The sequence below is a fragment of the Schistocerca gregaria genome, chromosome 7 (genome assembly GCF_023897955.1).
Source record: "Schistocerca gregaria isolate iqSchGreg1 chromosome 7, iqSchGreg1.2, whole genome shotgun sequence".
NCBI lineage: Eukaryota > Metazoa > Arthropoda > Insecta > Orthoptera > Acrididae > Schistocerca > Schistocerca gregaria.
In genome coordinates, this window is record NC_064926.1 from 25,292,231 (window position 1) to 25,311,017 (window position 18,787).

The window sequence follows — 18,787 nt, forward strand, 5'->3', positions numbered from 1 at the left end:
CATGATTTGTGACTAATCTTTACAGCATTACTTCCACTATGAGGACGGGTCTTGAGTTGTGCTTGGGTAGCTCAGCTGGTACAGCACTTGCCCATGAAAGGCAAAGATGCAGAGTTTGAGTCTCACTCCAGCACACAGTTTTGATTTGCCAGGAAGTTTCATACCAGCGCACACTCCACTACAGAGTGAAAATCTCTTTCTGAAAAGATATGAACTAAAGTTGATCTTTTATAGATGAGACAGGAAATGTCAATGACAATTAAGATTCTGGATCTGATTAAGTGTTCTACACAGGGGATTTAATCAAAGATTTATTTTTAACATGTACAATATTTACATATCAATAACAGAAATTATATTAGTGAAGTAATACAAAGCAAAAAAGTAAAATGTATTTGAAGCAATACTGTTTGTGCATTATCACAGAAGTATAAACATGTTACAATCAGGTATGTGAAAACAATCATAAAGGTTTCATGGTGCCTGTTTACATACTAACACAGCCATTCATGTCATGTAAGACAATATAAAAATCAGACTATGTTAACCATCATTAACATGTCAATATATATGTTAACAGTGTGTTACTGCTACAAAAAATATTCAAAATCTGAATTTGGAAACAGTCATATAGGCTTTAGATATCCATCTCTTTGGTTTAAAATACTTCCTTTGTTTTTGATACTGTTTGCTATTATTGTCATGGTATTCTTTTTCAGACTCATTTGGTGGAGGATCTGTAATTTTGCTGTATTCACTGCCAGATTTCTGACGGCATGACTTTCTACCTTCAGCTCTTTGAAAATACCAGTTATTCCAGTTGTTCATATCCCACTTCCCATTTCTTTTAGCTTTCCTTGCATATGCTCTTTCAAAGAGCCAATCACTTTTGTGTTCATTCTCTCTAGATTCTGCTCGTGCTCTACTCATGTCAATCACCCAATCCCCAGACATGTTGCTATGCCTGTAGTCTTCATCTTTATTCCATTTGTATATATTATGAGTATTTTTCTTTCTTGTGTCATACAGTTTGCTTTTAAAATGTTTTTCTTCTTTATAATGATATTGCTTCTTTAAATTTCTTCTTTGGTCATGATACTTTTCCTTCATTTTTTTAAAATCCTTATGTTTCCATTCATCCTTTCCATTGTTTCTTCTGGTTTCAGCAGACTGTTGCTTAGATTTTTTGTACTTTTTCTTATCATGATCTTGTTTTTTCTTATTTTTCTCTTTTTTGATTTCACGTGTCAGTCTTTTTTCATATTTACGTAGTTTTGAATGGAGGCGGTGCTGAGTAACAAATTTATCATCAGTTTCTATCTTTGGCAATTTTTTGAAATTAGAAATCTTTCCATGTCTTTCTATAGCACTTTTCTGTGATAAAACTTCCACAGTAGGATCATCTATGACTTTTTTATGTGATGGTGTTTCAGTTGCAGTATACATATTGTTTTCCTCATGAGGGCTGTTAGGATGTTTTCTATAGTGCTCCAAGGGGTGTATATTGTGGTGATAATTAATAAAAACCTCATCAATGAAATCAGAAACAGTGCAAACATTACTTCTCTCAGCATTTAACACAGCACTTCCTTTTGGATTTAAGGTAACTTCAATTACCTGCAGGGAATCCATAGCTTTTTCTAAGTGCAGTGCATGGAAGTTAACACTGCTAAAAATTTCATCAATTTTTCTTTTGTCGGTCATAAGAGGACTGTTTTCCAGGACTGAATAAAGCATGTCTTTAATATACTGCAGATGTGATTTAAGTTTTGTGGTAGCTTCCATGTTTAGTAATAGTGCTGACTTAAAAATTGGAAAGCTTTGCATCAATCTCTTTGCTTCGTTTCTTATATTCCTTATGTCATCATGATGCAATGAAAGTACAGATTCAGTGATTTCCTGGACAACATCTTTCACAATATGTTTTAACATACTTTTGTTTGTATTTTCTGTACTAACAGGTGAGTCCTTGGAATCAGTGGCAGCTTTGCATCTTTCAGAACTGTGTGTAGATGTAGATATAGAAATTTTAGATGGTGACTTAGCTAGTGAACCGATCAGTTCCTCTGACAATGCACTTTTTCTTGTTTCTGCTTCGCCTCCCACCCTCACTTGTGTACTTTCTGGAATACTTGTCCTTGACATGTGTTCGTGTATTTTCGTCTTAGAAATTCTTTCCTCTTGTGTTTTTACTGTTACACTTTCAGTGTACGCATTAATTTGTGAAGAACATCCTTTGACTGTGACAGTTTCTGTCATTTGCGAGGCTGTGGCAGTGTGTCCCTTTCCTTGTGTAGTAATAGTTCCTCCCTCACTGTGAAGTGCTTTCTCTGGAGAGTTCATGTAGTCAATAACTTCATCTCCCTTGGAGCGATTCCGTAATAGATTACCAATTCTGTCATGAAGCTCATCATCAGAAATGTGACCATTCAGAATATCCTGCCGTAAGTCATTTAAAGATGTTTCAAAGCCTGACACCTTAGCTTCAGTATGTGGACAGGTAAGATTTAGCAAAACTGTGAGGAACACACCATAATTTTCATTAAAATGTTTCAGTTCTGTATAATCATTACCTGTAATATGCATTATATGATTGTCATAGTTTTTTAGTGTCAGGCAAATGTGATTCTTTAGTTTAAAGTTCTCAGCTTCCAATTTCTTCACTCTTGTGCCCATGTCGTTCACCTCCTCTGAGTAACCTAAAACAAAATACTAATAATTGAAATAAATAGATCTTCAAAGGCACAGAATATAACTGCATCAAATTGCACCAAAGGCAGTAACAATTAGCACATGGGTAGTTTCATGTCAAATCATACAAGTGATGTCAACCCGTGGTCATGACTTTTTCTGGAAAAAATATATATTAGACCTCTATATCATAAGTGTTAAGAAATAAAGTATTTTCATTTATCTTAATTTTTGTAAATGGTACAGTCCTTTGAAAAATGCATATTTTGTAAAGAACTCTTAAAACAGTTCAGAATTTAAAAAAAATATACCTAGTAAACCAAAAGTACTGGAGACCTGGCACATGTTTTTCATTAAAGCTCCCTCATAGTGTGTTGAAATTTATTTGACACCTGCACTCTTATGGGATTCCTTTAACTTACAAATTTAAGATGAAAATATGAAATTTAAGTTAATTTTTTCACTGTTTTTTCTAATTTGGAAAGCCACAGAATGCTATCTTGTCATATTACCAGACACTACTGAAGTAATTATAAATAGTATCTTCTCTACACCAAATACCTGTATTATGTACATATTTATTACTAAAAATGTGGGAAATATTTTTCTGTGTAAAAAATTTTTCAACATTCTGCATACTTCACGTCACTGAATTTCTAGAGTAAAATACGCATGTTTCCAGCATTCTTCTGTTAATCACAAATGAGTGAGAACTTGCACATAAACCATTCTGCATCAAGTTTTGTGTTTGGTTTGAACTTTCTGTTAGATACAATATCAGTCAGGAAATACAGCAGTGAAAGAGTGAAGTGTGTGTACTATGAAAAACAGACAAAAGAAGGTGCTTAAGAAAAGTGAAAACACTTCACAGTTGCTGGAAATCTGTCAGAGGTATTGCAGAAATATATTAGTCCGCAAGTAATGGTATTAGCATCAGACCCATTGTGCAGGAATTGTTACAATCACTACAAGAAGAAATTTAGTGGCACCCCATCTGAATGATCACCATCACCCAAATGTGAAACTGAAGAAGACAGTGCAGATATTTATATTCCTGGGTGTGAAGTTGTTGATGTGTTGAATGTTAGCACTTCTGCTATAGTCTCTACTATGTCCCCCCTTAAATGTCGACAGAAGCTAAGAAGCACAAGAAGGTAACAGTATGTAAAAAGAAAAGTGGACGAAATTGAAATAATTTTTACACAAGCAACACCTTCAAAACTTTGTGAAATGCATACCGCAGATGCACCTGGTGCAGAACCTGAAGATAGTGATATTATGTACACGAAATGTGATGTGTGGTTTCAAAACCTAAATATTGATATCCCAGCAGCCACCTATACTGAGAAGGTACAGTTACTGACACTGACACCAGGTAGCTACCTTAACCAGCAGATACAGAAATACATGCCCACCACCTCACATTATTTGATTTCAAAAGCTCATAAAATAAAGAACGAAAAAGGTATTTGGGCATGCCCATATTCCTATTGTGGGCACAACCAAAATGGGTAAAATGCCAGCCAGTGAAGGAAGCATGCACATGTATTTACTGCACTAACTTCCAACTTGTTTGTTTTGCCATAAGCAGTGTCACAGGAAAGAAGTACAGAGAAATGGACCTGATGCGTTTGTGTATATATCATGAGTCACAAGATAAAGGCTGGCTGCAGAAGTGTGCAGTGTGTCCTGGTGCTGAAATGATGACTGTTGAAGCATTACACCTTTAGGATATTGACAATGATGTAACCTATGCATTATGGGAGGGGAAGAGATGGTGAAGAAGACAGCAGAGCCAGAGAAGTTTGTTACAGAGGTTAGTCACTGGGTCATGAAAGGAATAGCTCACCATCACATCCAGGGGATTCAGAGACAGGCCACAGCAGAAGCAAAATCAGCCACATCCCAGAATACTGACACATTAGTTCCTCATTTCCTCTTTGCTGAGAACTGGTCTGTTGCTTTGCAGAGTAAAATTCAAAGTCCCCACTAGCACACGTCACAGGTTCCAGTATTCAATATTCACATGTGTTGCTCACTTCCTTGAGAAATCACATTGTTCTGCTATTGTCAGTGATAATCTCATTTATGACAGTGCACAGGCATGCTATACTGTCAGCATCATAACTAATGACATAGCATCTCGAGGCCATTCATTACCTAAACATGTGCTTGTGACTGATGGTACAGCATCTCATTTTAAAAACTGTTTTCAGCTTTATAAGCTTGGTCAACAGTGTAGTACACGAATTAAGGCAAAAGAGATGAATATTTTCGGCAACAGGTCATGGAACAAGTGCAGGTGATGAGGTAGGAGGTCTCTGTAAACATCTTGCAATCTTGCAACAAGACTTAATCTGCAGCACAAAGCTGTTAATGCTATAAGAGATGCTACTGGAATTAGTAACAAAGATGTAACTCTTTTAAATAAAGTACATTAAGCGAATTCTGTTCAAATAAATAAATAAATAGAGAGAGAGAGAGAGAGAGAGAGAGAGAGAGAGAGAGAGAGAGAGAGAGAGAGAAGAGCGGTCTCTTACGAAGGCTGTGGTATGAATTCAATCAAGTCACTACTGGGTTGCATAGCAGAGTGGCACAAACTTTGCAAGAACATTTCTCCACGAAATGCAGCCTGTTATTGTATGTGAAATGCAGAGATCACAATATACATTAGAAGACTTTGTAATAAGCTACTTCACTTCTTGTGTGTATGACAATTTGTGGTGGGTGGGACAGATAATAAGTGTCTCTCATGAGCTGCAAGATATAACCATCTCCTTTGTGACACCTCATGATCCTGCTAATGTTTTCAAATGGCCATCATAAAAATATCAATGTGTAGTTCCCATTTCCCAAGGACTGCTGTTGTTGGATCATTCCTGTCCACATGCAAATTCAGCTTGGCAACAAAGGTTCAATGAGAACCATATGAAAAAAACAAATGAACTCTTTTCAAAAATGCAGTGTTGATTGTTACATTGTAGGCAAAGTATGGAAAATCATGAAGTAGTAAAATCATGACAGAAGATAACAATAATTTGTAAATAATATCATAGAAACAAAAATGGGTATAAATATTCCGTATCACATTTTTGTTATAAAATGCTCTCATACAAAATTATGAATTGTTTTCCCACTCATTTATAATGTTATACAGTAATTATTTTGACTCAGAAATATTAGTTTTGCATCACATTTATGTAAACTCAGCAATCAATTTAAATATTCAAGTGTAAATGATTTTTTGAACTTGAGAGTAAAGCTAGGTCTACCTAAAAAACTTCTCACATTTTGTACAAACAAGGATTGCCCACTCTTATTGTGCATTCCCTCAGTACAATGACCAACTAACATACCATGAATTTTTTAGAAAATTTACGATGGGGTTTTTGGAGAAAATAAATTCTAAATAGGAGAAAATAAATTCTAAATAACAAAAAAATTTCAGATTCTTTCATCTTTATGTACACCTATTTAACAGTTTAAGCATTTCATGCTTTAATTTCATAACTGACAGTTTGCAGTTCTTCCACTTTATCATTTTTCTCATGATAGTTAACATCCTGTGACTATTCATATTTTGAAATTCACAAAAAAGTTACAAATTTTTGCAGTTTATTTTAAAGAATGGTTTCTTTATTACAATTTTTCAATTTTCCTTTTTGTTACGACATTTCCACAAATACTCTCATTTAGAGAGGTCTGTAACATTTTAACAAATCATCAGAAAAAAATTGTCGATTTGGAGAGGTATCACGTGGAACTTCAATACATATTTCTTCAGCAACGTTTGAAATAGTGATGTGACACATTTACTCTTGATCTGATTTGACATGAAATCACTTGCTTCTCAATTCGATGAATCATCCTCAATGGGAAAAAATCATTACCTAATTACTAAAATAAAAAAAGTAAAAGATACTGGTACATGACTGCAGACTTTTAACGCAAGTGCAGAGAGCAAAACATTAGGACAAATAACTAAAACTTAGTCATTTTTGTATTACTTGTGGGAAATGTATGGCAGCAATTAGATAAAATAATGTCAACGTTTCTGGTCAGAGTACTTACAACTAGACCAATTAAAAGTGAACTAAACTGTAATTTGTTGTACATCCGCAGTGATATTAATGTCAGGCATGCATATACATGTGTAGGGCTGATTTGCGGATTAGGTTGTTGAGAAAAATTATGGCTCAAAAGTGAAGCAATCTAATCTGTGTTATGCAAAGCTATGACATCATCTACACATAGAATTGTGGAAACAGATATTCAAGTATCATTTAAATGAAATGGACTCTAAATAAAATTATTTTATTCACACATCAAGAACAATTCTCTCTCTCTCTCTCTCTCTCTCTCTCTCTCTCTCTCTCTCTCTCTCTCTCTCTCTGTGTGTGTGTGTGTGTGTGTGTGTGTGTGTGTGTGTTTAATGAAGTCAAATCAATCACGAATCCTGGTGTCTCATTTCAAATCTGAAGGTAAAATACAAATGGAACACATGAAATTATACAGAAAAAGATGGTATACAATCAAAGAACAAGACAGAGATGAAATGTAGGAAAAGATCCTGAGAAGCACTACTGTGTGAATAGTAACAACAAAAAGATGTGGTACTTTCCTTCCAGGAACCTGGGACAACAATGATAGTATTTTGGTTCAAAGACATAGTGGGATGTACTATGCATCCTGACAATACTATGAGTGATAAAACTTAACAAGGTACTTTGGATTTATGGAGCCATTTCTTAAACTTAGGTTAGCACAATGAGTTTACTCAAGGCAGTCATAGTGTGGCAACACATCACAATAGTAACATTTTCATGCATGCAATTGTTGCTCCCATCTTCCATTGCCTCACACTCCCCCCCCCCCCCCCCCCCCCCCTTTCCTCCCAATGCTGTAATTTTAACTGTTTGCCATGTCTGCAAAAAAAAAAATGTATGTTGTATTCCTACAAAACTGGCAGGAATTGTGTGACTCTGAAGTATATGTGTGGCATTCCCCATGATTCTATCTGATGGCAACCATAACTCTGTTGTTAATTATTTACACAATTCTATATTAATTTCATATTTTAGTAACTGGCAAGCACAGTGTAAACATCCTATCATGAAGTTTTAGCACCCATTATGATATTTAACCTGCAAAAAACAAGTTATTTTCTTAATTTCGATTCAGTCATTTTAAAAACAAATTAGGGTTCCTACAGGCTGAAGTCTGAAATGTTAGATACCTTTATTGGGTAAGTAGGTTAGAGAATTTAAAAAGGGAAGTGGATAGGTTGAAGTTAGATATAATGAGAATTAGTGAATTGGAGTTGCAAGAAGAACAGGGCTCCTTGTCAGGTACATACAGAGCAATCAAAACAAAATCAAATAGAAGTAATACAATAGTAGGCCCAATCTTGAATAAGAAAATAGAAATGTGGGTAAGCACAGTGAACACATTATTGCAGTCAAGACAGACACAAAGCTAATACCCACCACAGTACAAGTTTATATGCCAACTAACTGCAAGAAGAGAACAGAATCTTTTGAAATATGGTGCTATGGACAAATGTTCAAGATTTGATGCGGATATCGATTAAGAAATGATAAGGTACTGATCCAAATTGGGTACAAAAAGAAATTCATAACACAAGTTGACTAAAAGATGGTATCACTTGATAGGACACATCCTCAGGCATCAAGGAATTGTCTATTTGACTATGAAAGGAAGTGTGTGTGGGGGGGGGGGGGGGGGGGGGGGAGGGGGGGGGGGTACATATTGTAGACAGAGACCAAGGCTTAAATACAGTATGCACGGTTGCAATAATTATGCAGCGATGAAAAACCTTGTACAGGATGGACTAGCACTGACAGCTAAAAAGAACCAGTCTTCAGACTAAAGGCCATAACAACAACAATTTTAACAAACACAAAATTAGTTGTATACCTGACACCTACAACTGCTGTACAGATTGCACACTTAAACTTGGCCCTAGAGCAGAGGATGCTTGGTGTGAAGGCATGTGATCGGCTCATTGTGCATTGGCTGTTGTGTCAACCCCACCTCCCTCTCCCAGAGCAGCCAGCTTTTAGCTTTCAGACAAAACGAAAATGTAATAGATGAATACATCCCAGAGTGGCATGAAAGTTGATAGCAAGTTGCTAGAAGGACCAGGTATAGACACTTTGCTTATTTTTGTAAATAATATTATCAATCACTATGAACAACATTGCACACAAATCCACCCAGGTACACAGTGGCTACTTACTGTTATGGCATTCAATACTGTTACAAAGCTGAGGCTGGCAATGAGCATAAACATTCTGAAGCAGCAAGAAACCAGTCAACTTTCACTGGTAAGAGACAGGTAAGTTAAAGTGAGCCATCTGTGATATTTGTGTGTGGGCAGTGTCATATTTCACATTACTCACTTGCATCTCAACAGTAGCACAATATATGGTAGATGCAACTCAGAAAGAAAGTTGAGAAACAAGAATAGGTTATTAAATGAATTTGTCAATTGTAGGGAAAAAAATGGGAAAGGTACTGGTGCAGGATGGAAAATGCCATGTGGCTAGGGCCTCCCGTCTGGTAGACTGATCGTCTGGTGCAAGTCTTTCGAGTTGACACCACTTCAGTGACTTGCATGTCAATGGGAACGAAATGACGATGATAAGGACAACACGACACCCAGTCCCTGAACGTCTCTGACCCAGCTCGGAATCGAACCCGGGTTGTTAGGTATGACATTCCGTCATGCTGACCACTCAGCTAGCAGGGGCAGCCACTGGTATAAGATAAATACATAAGATATATTACATGCATGAAAGAGAAGAAAGTTGAGATTGATATTTAAAACAGTCAAAATTATTTGTCTTTGCCAGGCGACATCATATTGGTCACATAGGTTAATACCTTCTTTTTTGAATGTCATAAAGTCATATTAAGACTGAATGTATTTTGCTTTATTTTAATGTATGTTCAGTGGTGAATTTAAGAATATGGTTTTTCTTACAATTTTGTTTGCTAGGATCATAAAGAAGGGAGATAACACTGATATTAAAAAATTTGGCACGTACCAACTCCAGTGCAGTGGTTGCGTTGATCTACACTCCTGGAAATTGAAATAAGAACACCGTGAATTCATTGTCCCAGGAAGGGGAAACTTTATTGTCACATTCCTGGGGTCAGATACATCACATGATCACACTGACAGAACCACAGGCACATAGACACAGGCAACAGAGCATGCACAATGTCGGCACTAGTACAGTGTATATCCAACTTTCGCAGCAATGCAGGCTGCTATTCTCCCATGGAGACGATCGTAGAGATGCTGGATGTAGTCCTGTGGAACGGCTTGCCATGCCATTTCCACCTGGCGCTTCAGTTGGACCAGCGTTCGTGCTGGACGTGCAGACCGCATGAGACGACGCTTAATCCAGTCCCAAACATGCTCAATGGGGGACAGATCCGGAGATCTTGTTGGCCAGCGTAGTTGACTTACACCTTCTAGAGCACGTTGGGTGGCACGGGATACATGCGGACGTGCATTGTCCTGTTGGAACAGCAAGTTCCCTTGCCGGTCTAGGAATGGTAGAACGATGGGTTCGATGACGGTTTGGATGTACCGTGCACTATTCAGTGTCCCCTCGACGATCACCAGAGGTGTACAGCCAGTGTAGGAGATCGCTGCCCACACCATAATGCTGGGTGTTGGCCCTATGTGCCTCGGTCGTATGCAGTCCTGATTGTGGCGCTCACCTGCACAGCGCCAAACACACATACGACCATCATTGGCACCAAGGCAGAAGCGTCTCTCATCGCTGAAGACGACACGTCTCCATTCGTCCCTCCATTCACGCCTGTCGCGACACCACTGGAGGCGGGCTGCACGATGTTGGGGCGTGAGCGGAAGACGGCCTAATGGTGTGCGGGACCGTAGCCCAGCTTCATGGAGACGGTTGCGAATGGTCCTCGCCGATACCCCAGGAGCAACAGTGTCCCTAATTTGCTGGGAAGTGGCGGTGCGGTCCCCTACGGCACTGCGTAGGATCCTACGGTCTTGGCGTGCATCCGTGCGTCGCTGCGGTCCGGTCCCAGGTCGACGGGCACGTGCACCTTCCGCCGACCACTGGCGACACCATCGATGTACTGTGGAGACCTCACGCCCCACGTGTTGAGCAATTCGGCGGTACGTCCACCCGACCTCCCGCATGTCCACTATACGCCCCCGCTCTAAGTCCGTCAACTGCAAATACGGTTCACGTCCACACTGTCGCGGCATGCTACCAGTTTTAAAGACTGCGATGGAGCTCCGTATGCCACGGCAAACTGGCTGTCACTGACGGCGGCGGTGCACAAATGCTGCACAGCTAGCGCCATTCGACGGCCAACACCGCGGTTCCTGGTGTGTCCGCTGTGCCGTGCGTGTGATCATTGCTTGTACAACCCTCTCGCAGTGTCCGGAGCAAGTACGGTGGGTCTGACACACAGGTGTCAATGTGTTCTCTTTTCCATTTCCAGGAGTGTATATTTAGGGCAGGCCAATAGAACATTTGAAGCAAGAACATGGAAAAACATGGAAATATGGCACCAACCATTTAATCTTCTATGTAGGAACACAAAGAAACACACAGCTGTAAAAGAGAAACAATTTATTGGGTCTCAGAGTGACATCAACAAAAATACAAAGTGTCGTTCGTATAGTGCTGCACGTGCACAGTGGAACTGGTGATGACAGTCACTGACCGAGGTGCCCCTCATGGTGGCCTCAGGTATTTGCAGGCACGCTGTTTGACGGTGGTGTGCAGTACTTTTGCCAAAGTAGCCTGCCTTTGTTCACTGTGGGCGCTAGGTGCAGTAAACAGCAGGTTACTACACTCCTCCTTCCTTGTGTGTGTGTGTGTTTGTGTGTGTGTGTGTGTGTGTGTGTGTGCGTGCGTGTGTGTGTGTGTGTGTGTGTGTGTGTGTGTGTGTGTGGGTGGGTGGGTGTAGGGGGAAGGGACAGTGGGGAAGCAGGTGTAGCCATCCTGATCTGTGCAGAATAATGCATACAGACAAAATTGAGTGGAGGAAAGGCACGCCACCACCCGCAGACCCCAGGACTGGCAACAGTGGAGGGGGGAGGGGGGGAAGCTTAGATCTTGGAGCCCACAACAAGGGGCAGCGGAATGGACAGCGATGATGGCGGAATGGAAAGGAGAGGCACTATTGATAGAGGCCTGGCTTCTGCCACCACTGATGGCAGCGCCAACTCAGTGCAGTGGGAGGTGTCAGCACCTGCCGCAGAAAGCAAACTTGCCATCAGTGCTGATGAAACCCTGACTATTGGCCTGCTCAACCCTTGGAACAGCCGGGGGTGATGAAGAATGAGGTGTTGTGCCCACAGCTTGAAGAGGGGACCCTGTGCTCATCCTAGAACACAGCTGATCCTAGTGGCATGCTTTGACTTTATCTTCATTGCAAACCATAAAGATATGGCAACTCTGCTGGCTGTGGATGACAGGTGGAATCCAGCTGACAGCGGTGTAGGAGCTCAGTGGGACTCTTGGTCGCAATTGCTATCATTCTGTAAGAGCACAAAAAAATAATAATAAAAAAATAAAATGTGAGAGCCTACTCAGCCAGGAAATCTTCCACATAATTGTGCAACTTGATTTCAAACGTTTGGACAAGGTATTCCAATTCACCATTTGTCTTCACATGGAAATGGCAAATACCACAGTGTACAAAAATCCTTAAAAGACTGCATCACAAACTGAGAAACACTGTCCAAAACCAAGGTGCAAGGCATGTCTTCTATGGAGGATATCTTCCAAAGGGCCTTGACTTTCGCATCTGCTGCTGCAGAGTGACATACGGAAAACAAGACAAAGCATCAACTACTAATAACCCGAAAATTTCTAAAGGAGGACCAGCAGAATCAATGTGGACTTATTCTTCTGCTTCTTATTCTTTTCATTTATTTTATTATTCAATATCTGGGGATAATAATTTTTACTCAAGATTTTCTTTTGACGAGAAGGGTTATGAAATATGGTCCTAATAGTACTGCGAAGAATAAACCTCGTAGTGATTAGATTCTATAATACTGTGGTGTGCTCATGTTGCGGTTACCCTTGAAGCTTAAAGAACAGCTGTATTAAGTAATGGAATTTGTATAGGATAAAAAGGTTGAATTCCTATTTGGGGTCATAGTATTCCTCATTCAATTGCTACATCTACATCTACATCCATACTCCGCAAGCCACCTGACGGTGTGTGGCGGAGGGTACCCTGAGTACCTCTATCGGTTCTCCCTTCTATTCCAGTCTCGTATTGTACGTGGAAAGAAGGATTGTCGGTATGCTTCTGTGTGGGCTCTAATCTCTCTGATTTTATTCTCATGGTCTCTTCGCGAGATATACGTAGGAGGGAGCAATATACTGCTTGACTCTTCGGTGAAGGTATGTTCTCGAAACTTTAACAAAAGCCCGTACCGAGCTACTGAGCGTCTCTCCTGCAGAGTCTTCCACTGGAGTTTATCTATCATCTCCGTAACGCTTTCGCAATTACTAAATGATCCTGTAACGAAGTGCGCTGCTCTCCGTTGGATCTTCTCTATCTCTTCTATCAACCCTACCTGGTGCGGATCCCACACTGCTGAGCAGTATTCAAGCATTGGGCGAACAAGCGTACTGTAACCTACTTCCTTTGTTGTCGGATTGCATTTCCTTAAGATTCTTCCAATGAATCTCAGTCTGGCATCTGCTTTACCGACGATCAACTTTATATGATCATTCCATTTTAAATCACTCCTAATGAGTACTCCCAGATAATTTATGGAATTAACTACTTCCAGTTGCTGACCTGCTATTTTGTAGCTAAATGATAAGGGACCTATCTTTCTATGTATTCGCATCACATTACACTTGTCTACATTGAGATTCAATTGCCATTCCGTGCACCATGCGTCAATTCGCTGCAGATCCTCCTGCATTTCAGTACAATTTTCCGTTGTTGCAACCACTCGATACACCACAGCATCATCTGCAAAAAGCCTCAGTGAACTTCCGATGTCATCCACCAGGTCATTTATGTATATTGTGAATAGCAACGGTCCTATGACACTCCCCTGCGGCACACCTGAAATCACTCTTACTTCGGAAGACTTCTCTCCATTGAGAATGACATGCTGCGTTCTGTTATCTAGGAACTCCTCAATCCAATCACACAATTGATCTGATAGTCCGTATGCTCTTACTTTGTTCATTAAACGACTGTGGGGAACTGTGTCAAACGCCTTGCGGAAGTCAAGAAACACGGCATCTACCTGTGAACCCATGTCTAAGGCCCTCTGAGTGTCGTGGGCGAATAGCGAGAGCTGGGTTTCACACGACCGTCTTTTTCGAAACCCATGCTGATTCCTACAGAGTAGATTTCTAGTCTCCAGAAAAGACATTATACTCGAACATAATACGTGTTCCAAAATTCTACAACTGATCGACGTTAGAGATATAGGTCTATAGTTCTGCACATCTGTTTGACGTCCCTTCTTGAAAACGGGGATGACCTGTGCCCTTTTCCAATCCTTTGGAACGCTTCGCTCTTCTAGAGACCTACGGTACACCGCTGCAAGAAGGGGGGCAAGTTCCTTCGCGTACTCTGTGTAAAATCGAACTGGTATTCCATCAGGACCAGCGGCCTTTCCTCTTTTGAGCGATTTTAATTGTTTCTCTATCCCTCTGTCGTCTATTTCGATATCTACCATTTTGTCAACTGTGCGACAATCTAGAGAAGGAACTACAGTGCAGTCTTCCTCTGTGAAACAGCTTTGGAAGAAGACATTTAGTAATTCGGCCTTTAGTCTGTCATCCTCTGTTTCAGTACCATTTTGGTCACAGAGTGTCTGGACATTTTGTTTTGATCCACCTACCGCTTTGACATAGGACCAAAATTTCTGAGGATTTTCTGCCAAGTCAGTACATAGAACTTTACTTTCGAATTCATTGAAAGCCTCTCGCATAGCCCTCCTCACACTGCATTTCGCTTCGCGTAATTTTTGTTTGTCTGCAAGGCTTTGGCTATGTTTATGTTTGCTGTGAAGTTCCCTTTGCTTCCGCAGCAGTTTTTTAACTCGGTTGTTGTACCACGGTGGCTCTTTCCCATCTCTTACGATCCTGCTTGGCACATACTCATCTAACGCATATTGTACCATGGTTTTGAACTTTGTCCACTGATCCTCAACACTGTCTGTACTTGAGACAAAACTTTTGTGTTGAGCCACCAAGAACTCTGAAATCTGCTTTTTGTCACTTTTGCTAAACAGAAAAATCTTCCTACCTTTTTTAATATTTCTATTTACGGCTGAAATCATCGAATGCTGATGCCAGTCTTCTGCTAAAGAAAGCTCAGAAGAATGATACAAAGAATAAAACTTCTGATGCAATAAATAAAATTATTCTTCATCGTAATCTAATGAATACAAATTCTGTACGTAATCCTTAATTTATAGTTAATAATGTAATTCCAAATCCAATTATGAATTGGTTAATATTGAATAGGTGGAATTATTTTCCTAATCCTGATATAGAGCTATTGCTCCAATTGCTCCTGTTAATGGTCAAGGTCTGTAATCTACTAAGTGGCATGGGTGGTTTGAGGGAGTTGTTAACATAAGTTAAGTAACTTCTCTAGATTATAAAGTTCTTAAAATTTAGAAAACATGAATTAAAGCTACTGCTGATTCTAGAATAAATAGAAGTATTTGTCCAATAATTAGGAATGAAATAAATTTATTGATATAGATGGCCCTGTATTTCTTAATAAGGTTAATAATAGGTGTCCAGCAATTATATTTGCTGGTAGTCGTAGTGCTAGTGTACCTGGTCGGATAACATTTCAAATTGTGTCAATTAGTACTATGCAAGGCTGTGCAAGGGGGTTCCTTGAGGAACAAGGTGTGTAAATATATGATTAGTGTGACTGATTCATCCAAATAGTACAAATCTTAATCATATAGGTAAAGCAATTGCGAATCTTAATGCTAAATGTCTTGTTCTAGTAAAAATACAAGGGAATAATCCTATGAAATTATTGAATAATATTATAATGAAAATTGAAAAAAAGATGAATGTTGTTCCATTAAATGATTTTGGTCTTAATAATGTTTTAAATCCATTATGTAAGGTTAAGTTTAGTTTATTTCAGATAATATTAATTCGTGATGGTGTAAGTCAAAATATTGATGGGATTAATAATAGTCCTAGAAATGTTCAGGTTCAATTTAACAATAAGCTAAAGATGTTAGTAGATGGGTCAAATGTTGAGAATAAATTTGTTATCAATTTCAGATTAGATTTTTTTATCTCAATTGTTCTTTTTTCTGCTTTTTTAATAAGATTAGGTTTAAAGGAAGAAAAGAGTTTATTTAACTAAATAGAATTAAAGTGGCTGAAAATATAATAAATAGAAAGAATCATATGAGTGGAGATATTTGAGCAGCTGCATTGGGGTCAGCCATGGTGAAAAAATAGTGTGTAGCACTGCTTCCCGACCCGAACACTTGGGCAGGCCACAACAAGGCATTCCTCCTCCTGCTTCATGACACATCACAGTGTGGCAACAATTTTGTGTGAAAGATTTCCAAGTCATCCTGATGTAATAAGTGAAGAGCCTCCTATCTCTGAGCTGCATGAACCACAACATGGGGAGTAAACCCTTCCATCGACAGGTGAATAATACATTCAAGAAGGAGAGGCAATGGCTGTTCATATAAAAATTCTGAAGCAGATCTGCCCAGCCCAGCAGAAATTGGGCCATCCATCTTGTATCGTGCATACAACATGCTGGAGCACTGGATCCACTGCCAAAGCAGAGGCAATACCAGAACTTGTAAAGAGAAAGCCATCCACTGTGTGCACTGCCTCCATATCCAGTTGGAAACAAAGTAGTTCCACCTGCTTGAACATGAAGTCATGAGCTGAGAAAAAGAACCACCATTCCCATAATTGAGACATGGGATGACAATGGATCTCATAATTGTACCAGGACAAGAACAGAGCCCACCGCTGTAGATGATGAGTGGCTTTGTCCGGTAAGGCACTGATGGCCTAAACAGTGAAAGTAAGGGCTTGGGGTTAGAAATTAAATGAAATTTCGCACGTATGAATTTTTTAAGGCCCAGACAATAGTAAAAGTATCTTTCTCCATCAAAGAATAATGTTGCTGAGCTGAGATGAATGTTTCTGACACAAAGGCAATGGGCTGTTCGGACCCATCTGAATGGTGATGTACAAGGACATACTGGAACCCATCTATCGCCAGGACTGGATGCTTCCCGGGTTGAAATATGACCAAACACGGCACTTAGTGAAGACTAAGCAGCACAAAAGCATGCTAACAGACTGCAGACCAAACAAATGGAGCACTTTCACAAAGCAACAGATGCAAGGGCTGGGTGATAGTACCCACTCTCTGAATGAGCTTGTGACAGTACCCCACTTTGCCAAGGAGTGCCTGAAGTTCTCATAGCCATAATGGCAGCAACATATTCTTCCAAGTGACACATGTCCTGCTGGGGAATTACATGGCCCAAATAAACAATGGAAGGTTTGGAGAAGTTGGATTTAGCTAGGTTACATTTAAGGCATGTGGTCTGCAAAATAGGAACAAAGAATGGAGGTTACATAGGTGACCCTCCATGATAGCACCTGTCATGACAATATCATCAAGAGAGTTAATGCGATGATGGACAACAGTCATAAAATGTTCTAAAAGATGTTGAAAGATGGCAGGTGCACTAGCAACTCCAAACATAAGCTGTTGGTACTCACAGTGGCCAAAAGGCATATTAACAACAAGCGACTGTTTTGATGATTCATCCAACAGAATCTGAAGGTAGGCTTCACTCAAGCTGATTTTCGAAAGGAACTGACCCCCCGCCCACTTCTATATAATCACTAAGAGCATAACCCTCTCACTTGAGGAAATTGGTCTAATCATTCCCAATTATGTTAAGCAATCCAGCTCCATCTTAACCTGGTCACATGAAGCTACTGGCACCAGCTACATCCAAAAAAGGGAGGGCAGGCAGAGGGTTTGAGGCTGAGGGGTCCCGTGAAATTGTTTGCAAAACCTAACCCTGGGGCAAAGAAAACCAAAAGCTCAGAACACAAAATATCCAATTTGTTACACATTAATTGGCCTGACACCAGGTATGCTGCATATGCAATAGAAAAACAAAAGTAGCAAAGGCATTTAAAATTTTCAGTATTTGCATTGTTAACCAACAAGTACGTAATGGAACTGACTTGTAAGCTGTTTTGGCTGTAAATTCGCCAGGAACAGCAATCTGCTGTTTGCTATAGCTTACCAATCAACATTCAATGTGTGCCAACAGTGGGAACCCAAGCCTGTCTTACATCTATGTGCCGAGTGGCAACACAGTGGCCACCATGTCAACTTGTAGGATTAATGGTTTACCTATCACCCGCACTTCAATGAACAGTTTGTTCTGGCTTGCAGACAATAATAAACGATGATGAAACAGCATGAATATCAATGTTCACTGATTCCTGTAATGACTCCTGGGGTGGAAGGTTGTGATAGAGATCGAAATACCCCTGCCACGTGCCCTTTCTTTTACATTTAAGAAGTCCACTGCTTGGGGCAGGCCGCCTGCTGGCACTGTGCAAAAGAAAAGGAGCATGAAGGAAGTGTTGTTCATTTTCCCTGCTGCTTATAACATGTTTTACTTCATCAGCCCAGTTGGCTTCTTTGTATTGTGGCTTCCTCCTCTTCCCCCAGTGAGCCAGGCTCCATGCACCAGGGCTGCACACAGTCAACAGTGCCATCAAAACCTCTTCTAATGTAGCATCTTCTAGCTGAATGGCACATTGATTGAACTCCTTATTTGGGACCAAACAAATGACTGTCTCTGACAATGTTGTCGGCATAAGATATCCGGGACGAACCAACGCTTAATGAGTGAGGCTGTGAAACTTGGCCGTCCAAGCTCAATATGATTGCTGTGGCTGTTTGTGACACTGGTAGAATTCAACACATGCTGCAACCACTTGCATACACTTCTGGTGAAAGGAAGACAGCAAACTATGCATATCGT

General features: G+C 39.9%; 1 protein-coding gene across 1 annotated transcript in view; it reads right to left on the minus strand.

The window, feature by feature from the left end:
* Positions 1-297: 297 nt before the first annotated feature.
* The window catches only part of LOC126281887 (uncharacterized), a 39,216-nt gene continuing 20,726 nt past the window's right edge, over positions 298-18,787 (minus strand). Inside the window, exon 3 of the mRNA XM_049981202.1 lies at positions 298-2,699. Within this exon, the coding sequence (XP_049837159.1) occupies positions 604-2,699 (2,096 nt within the window). The 3' untranslated portion in view covers positions 298-603. The remainder of the gene's footprint in view (positions 2,700-18,787) is intronic.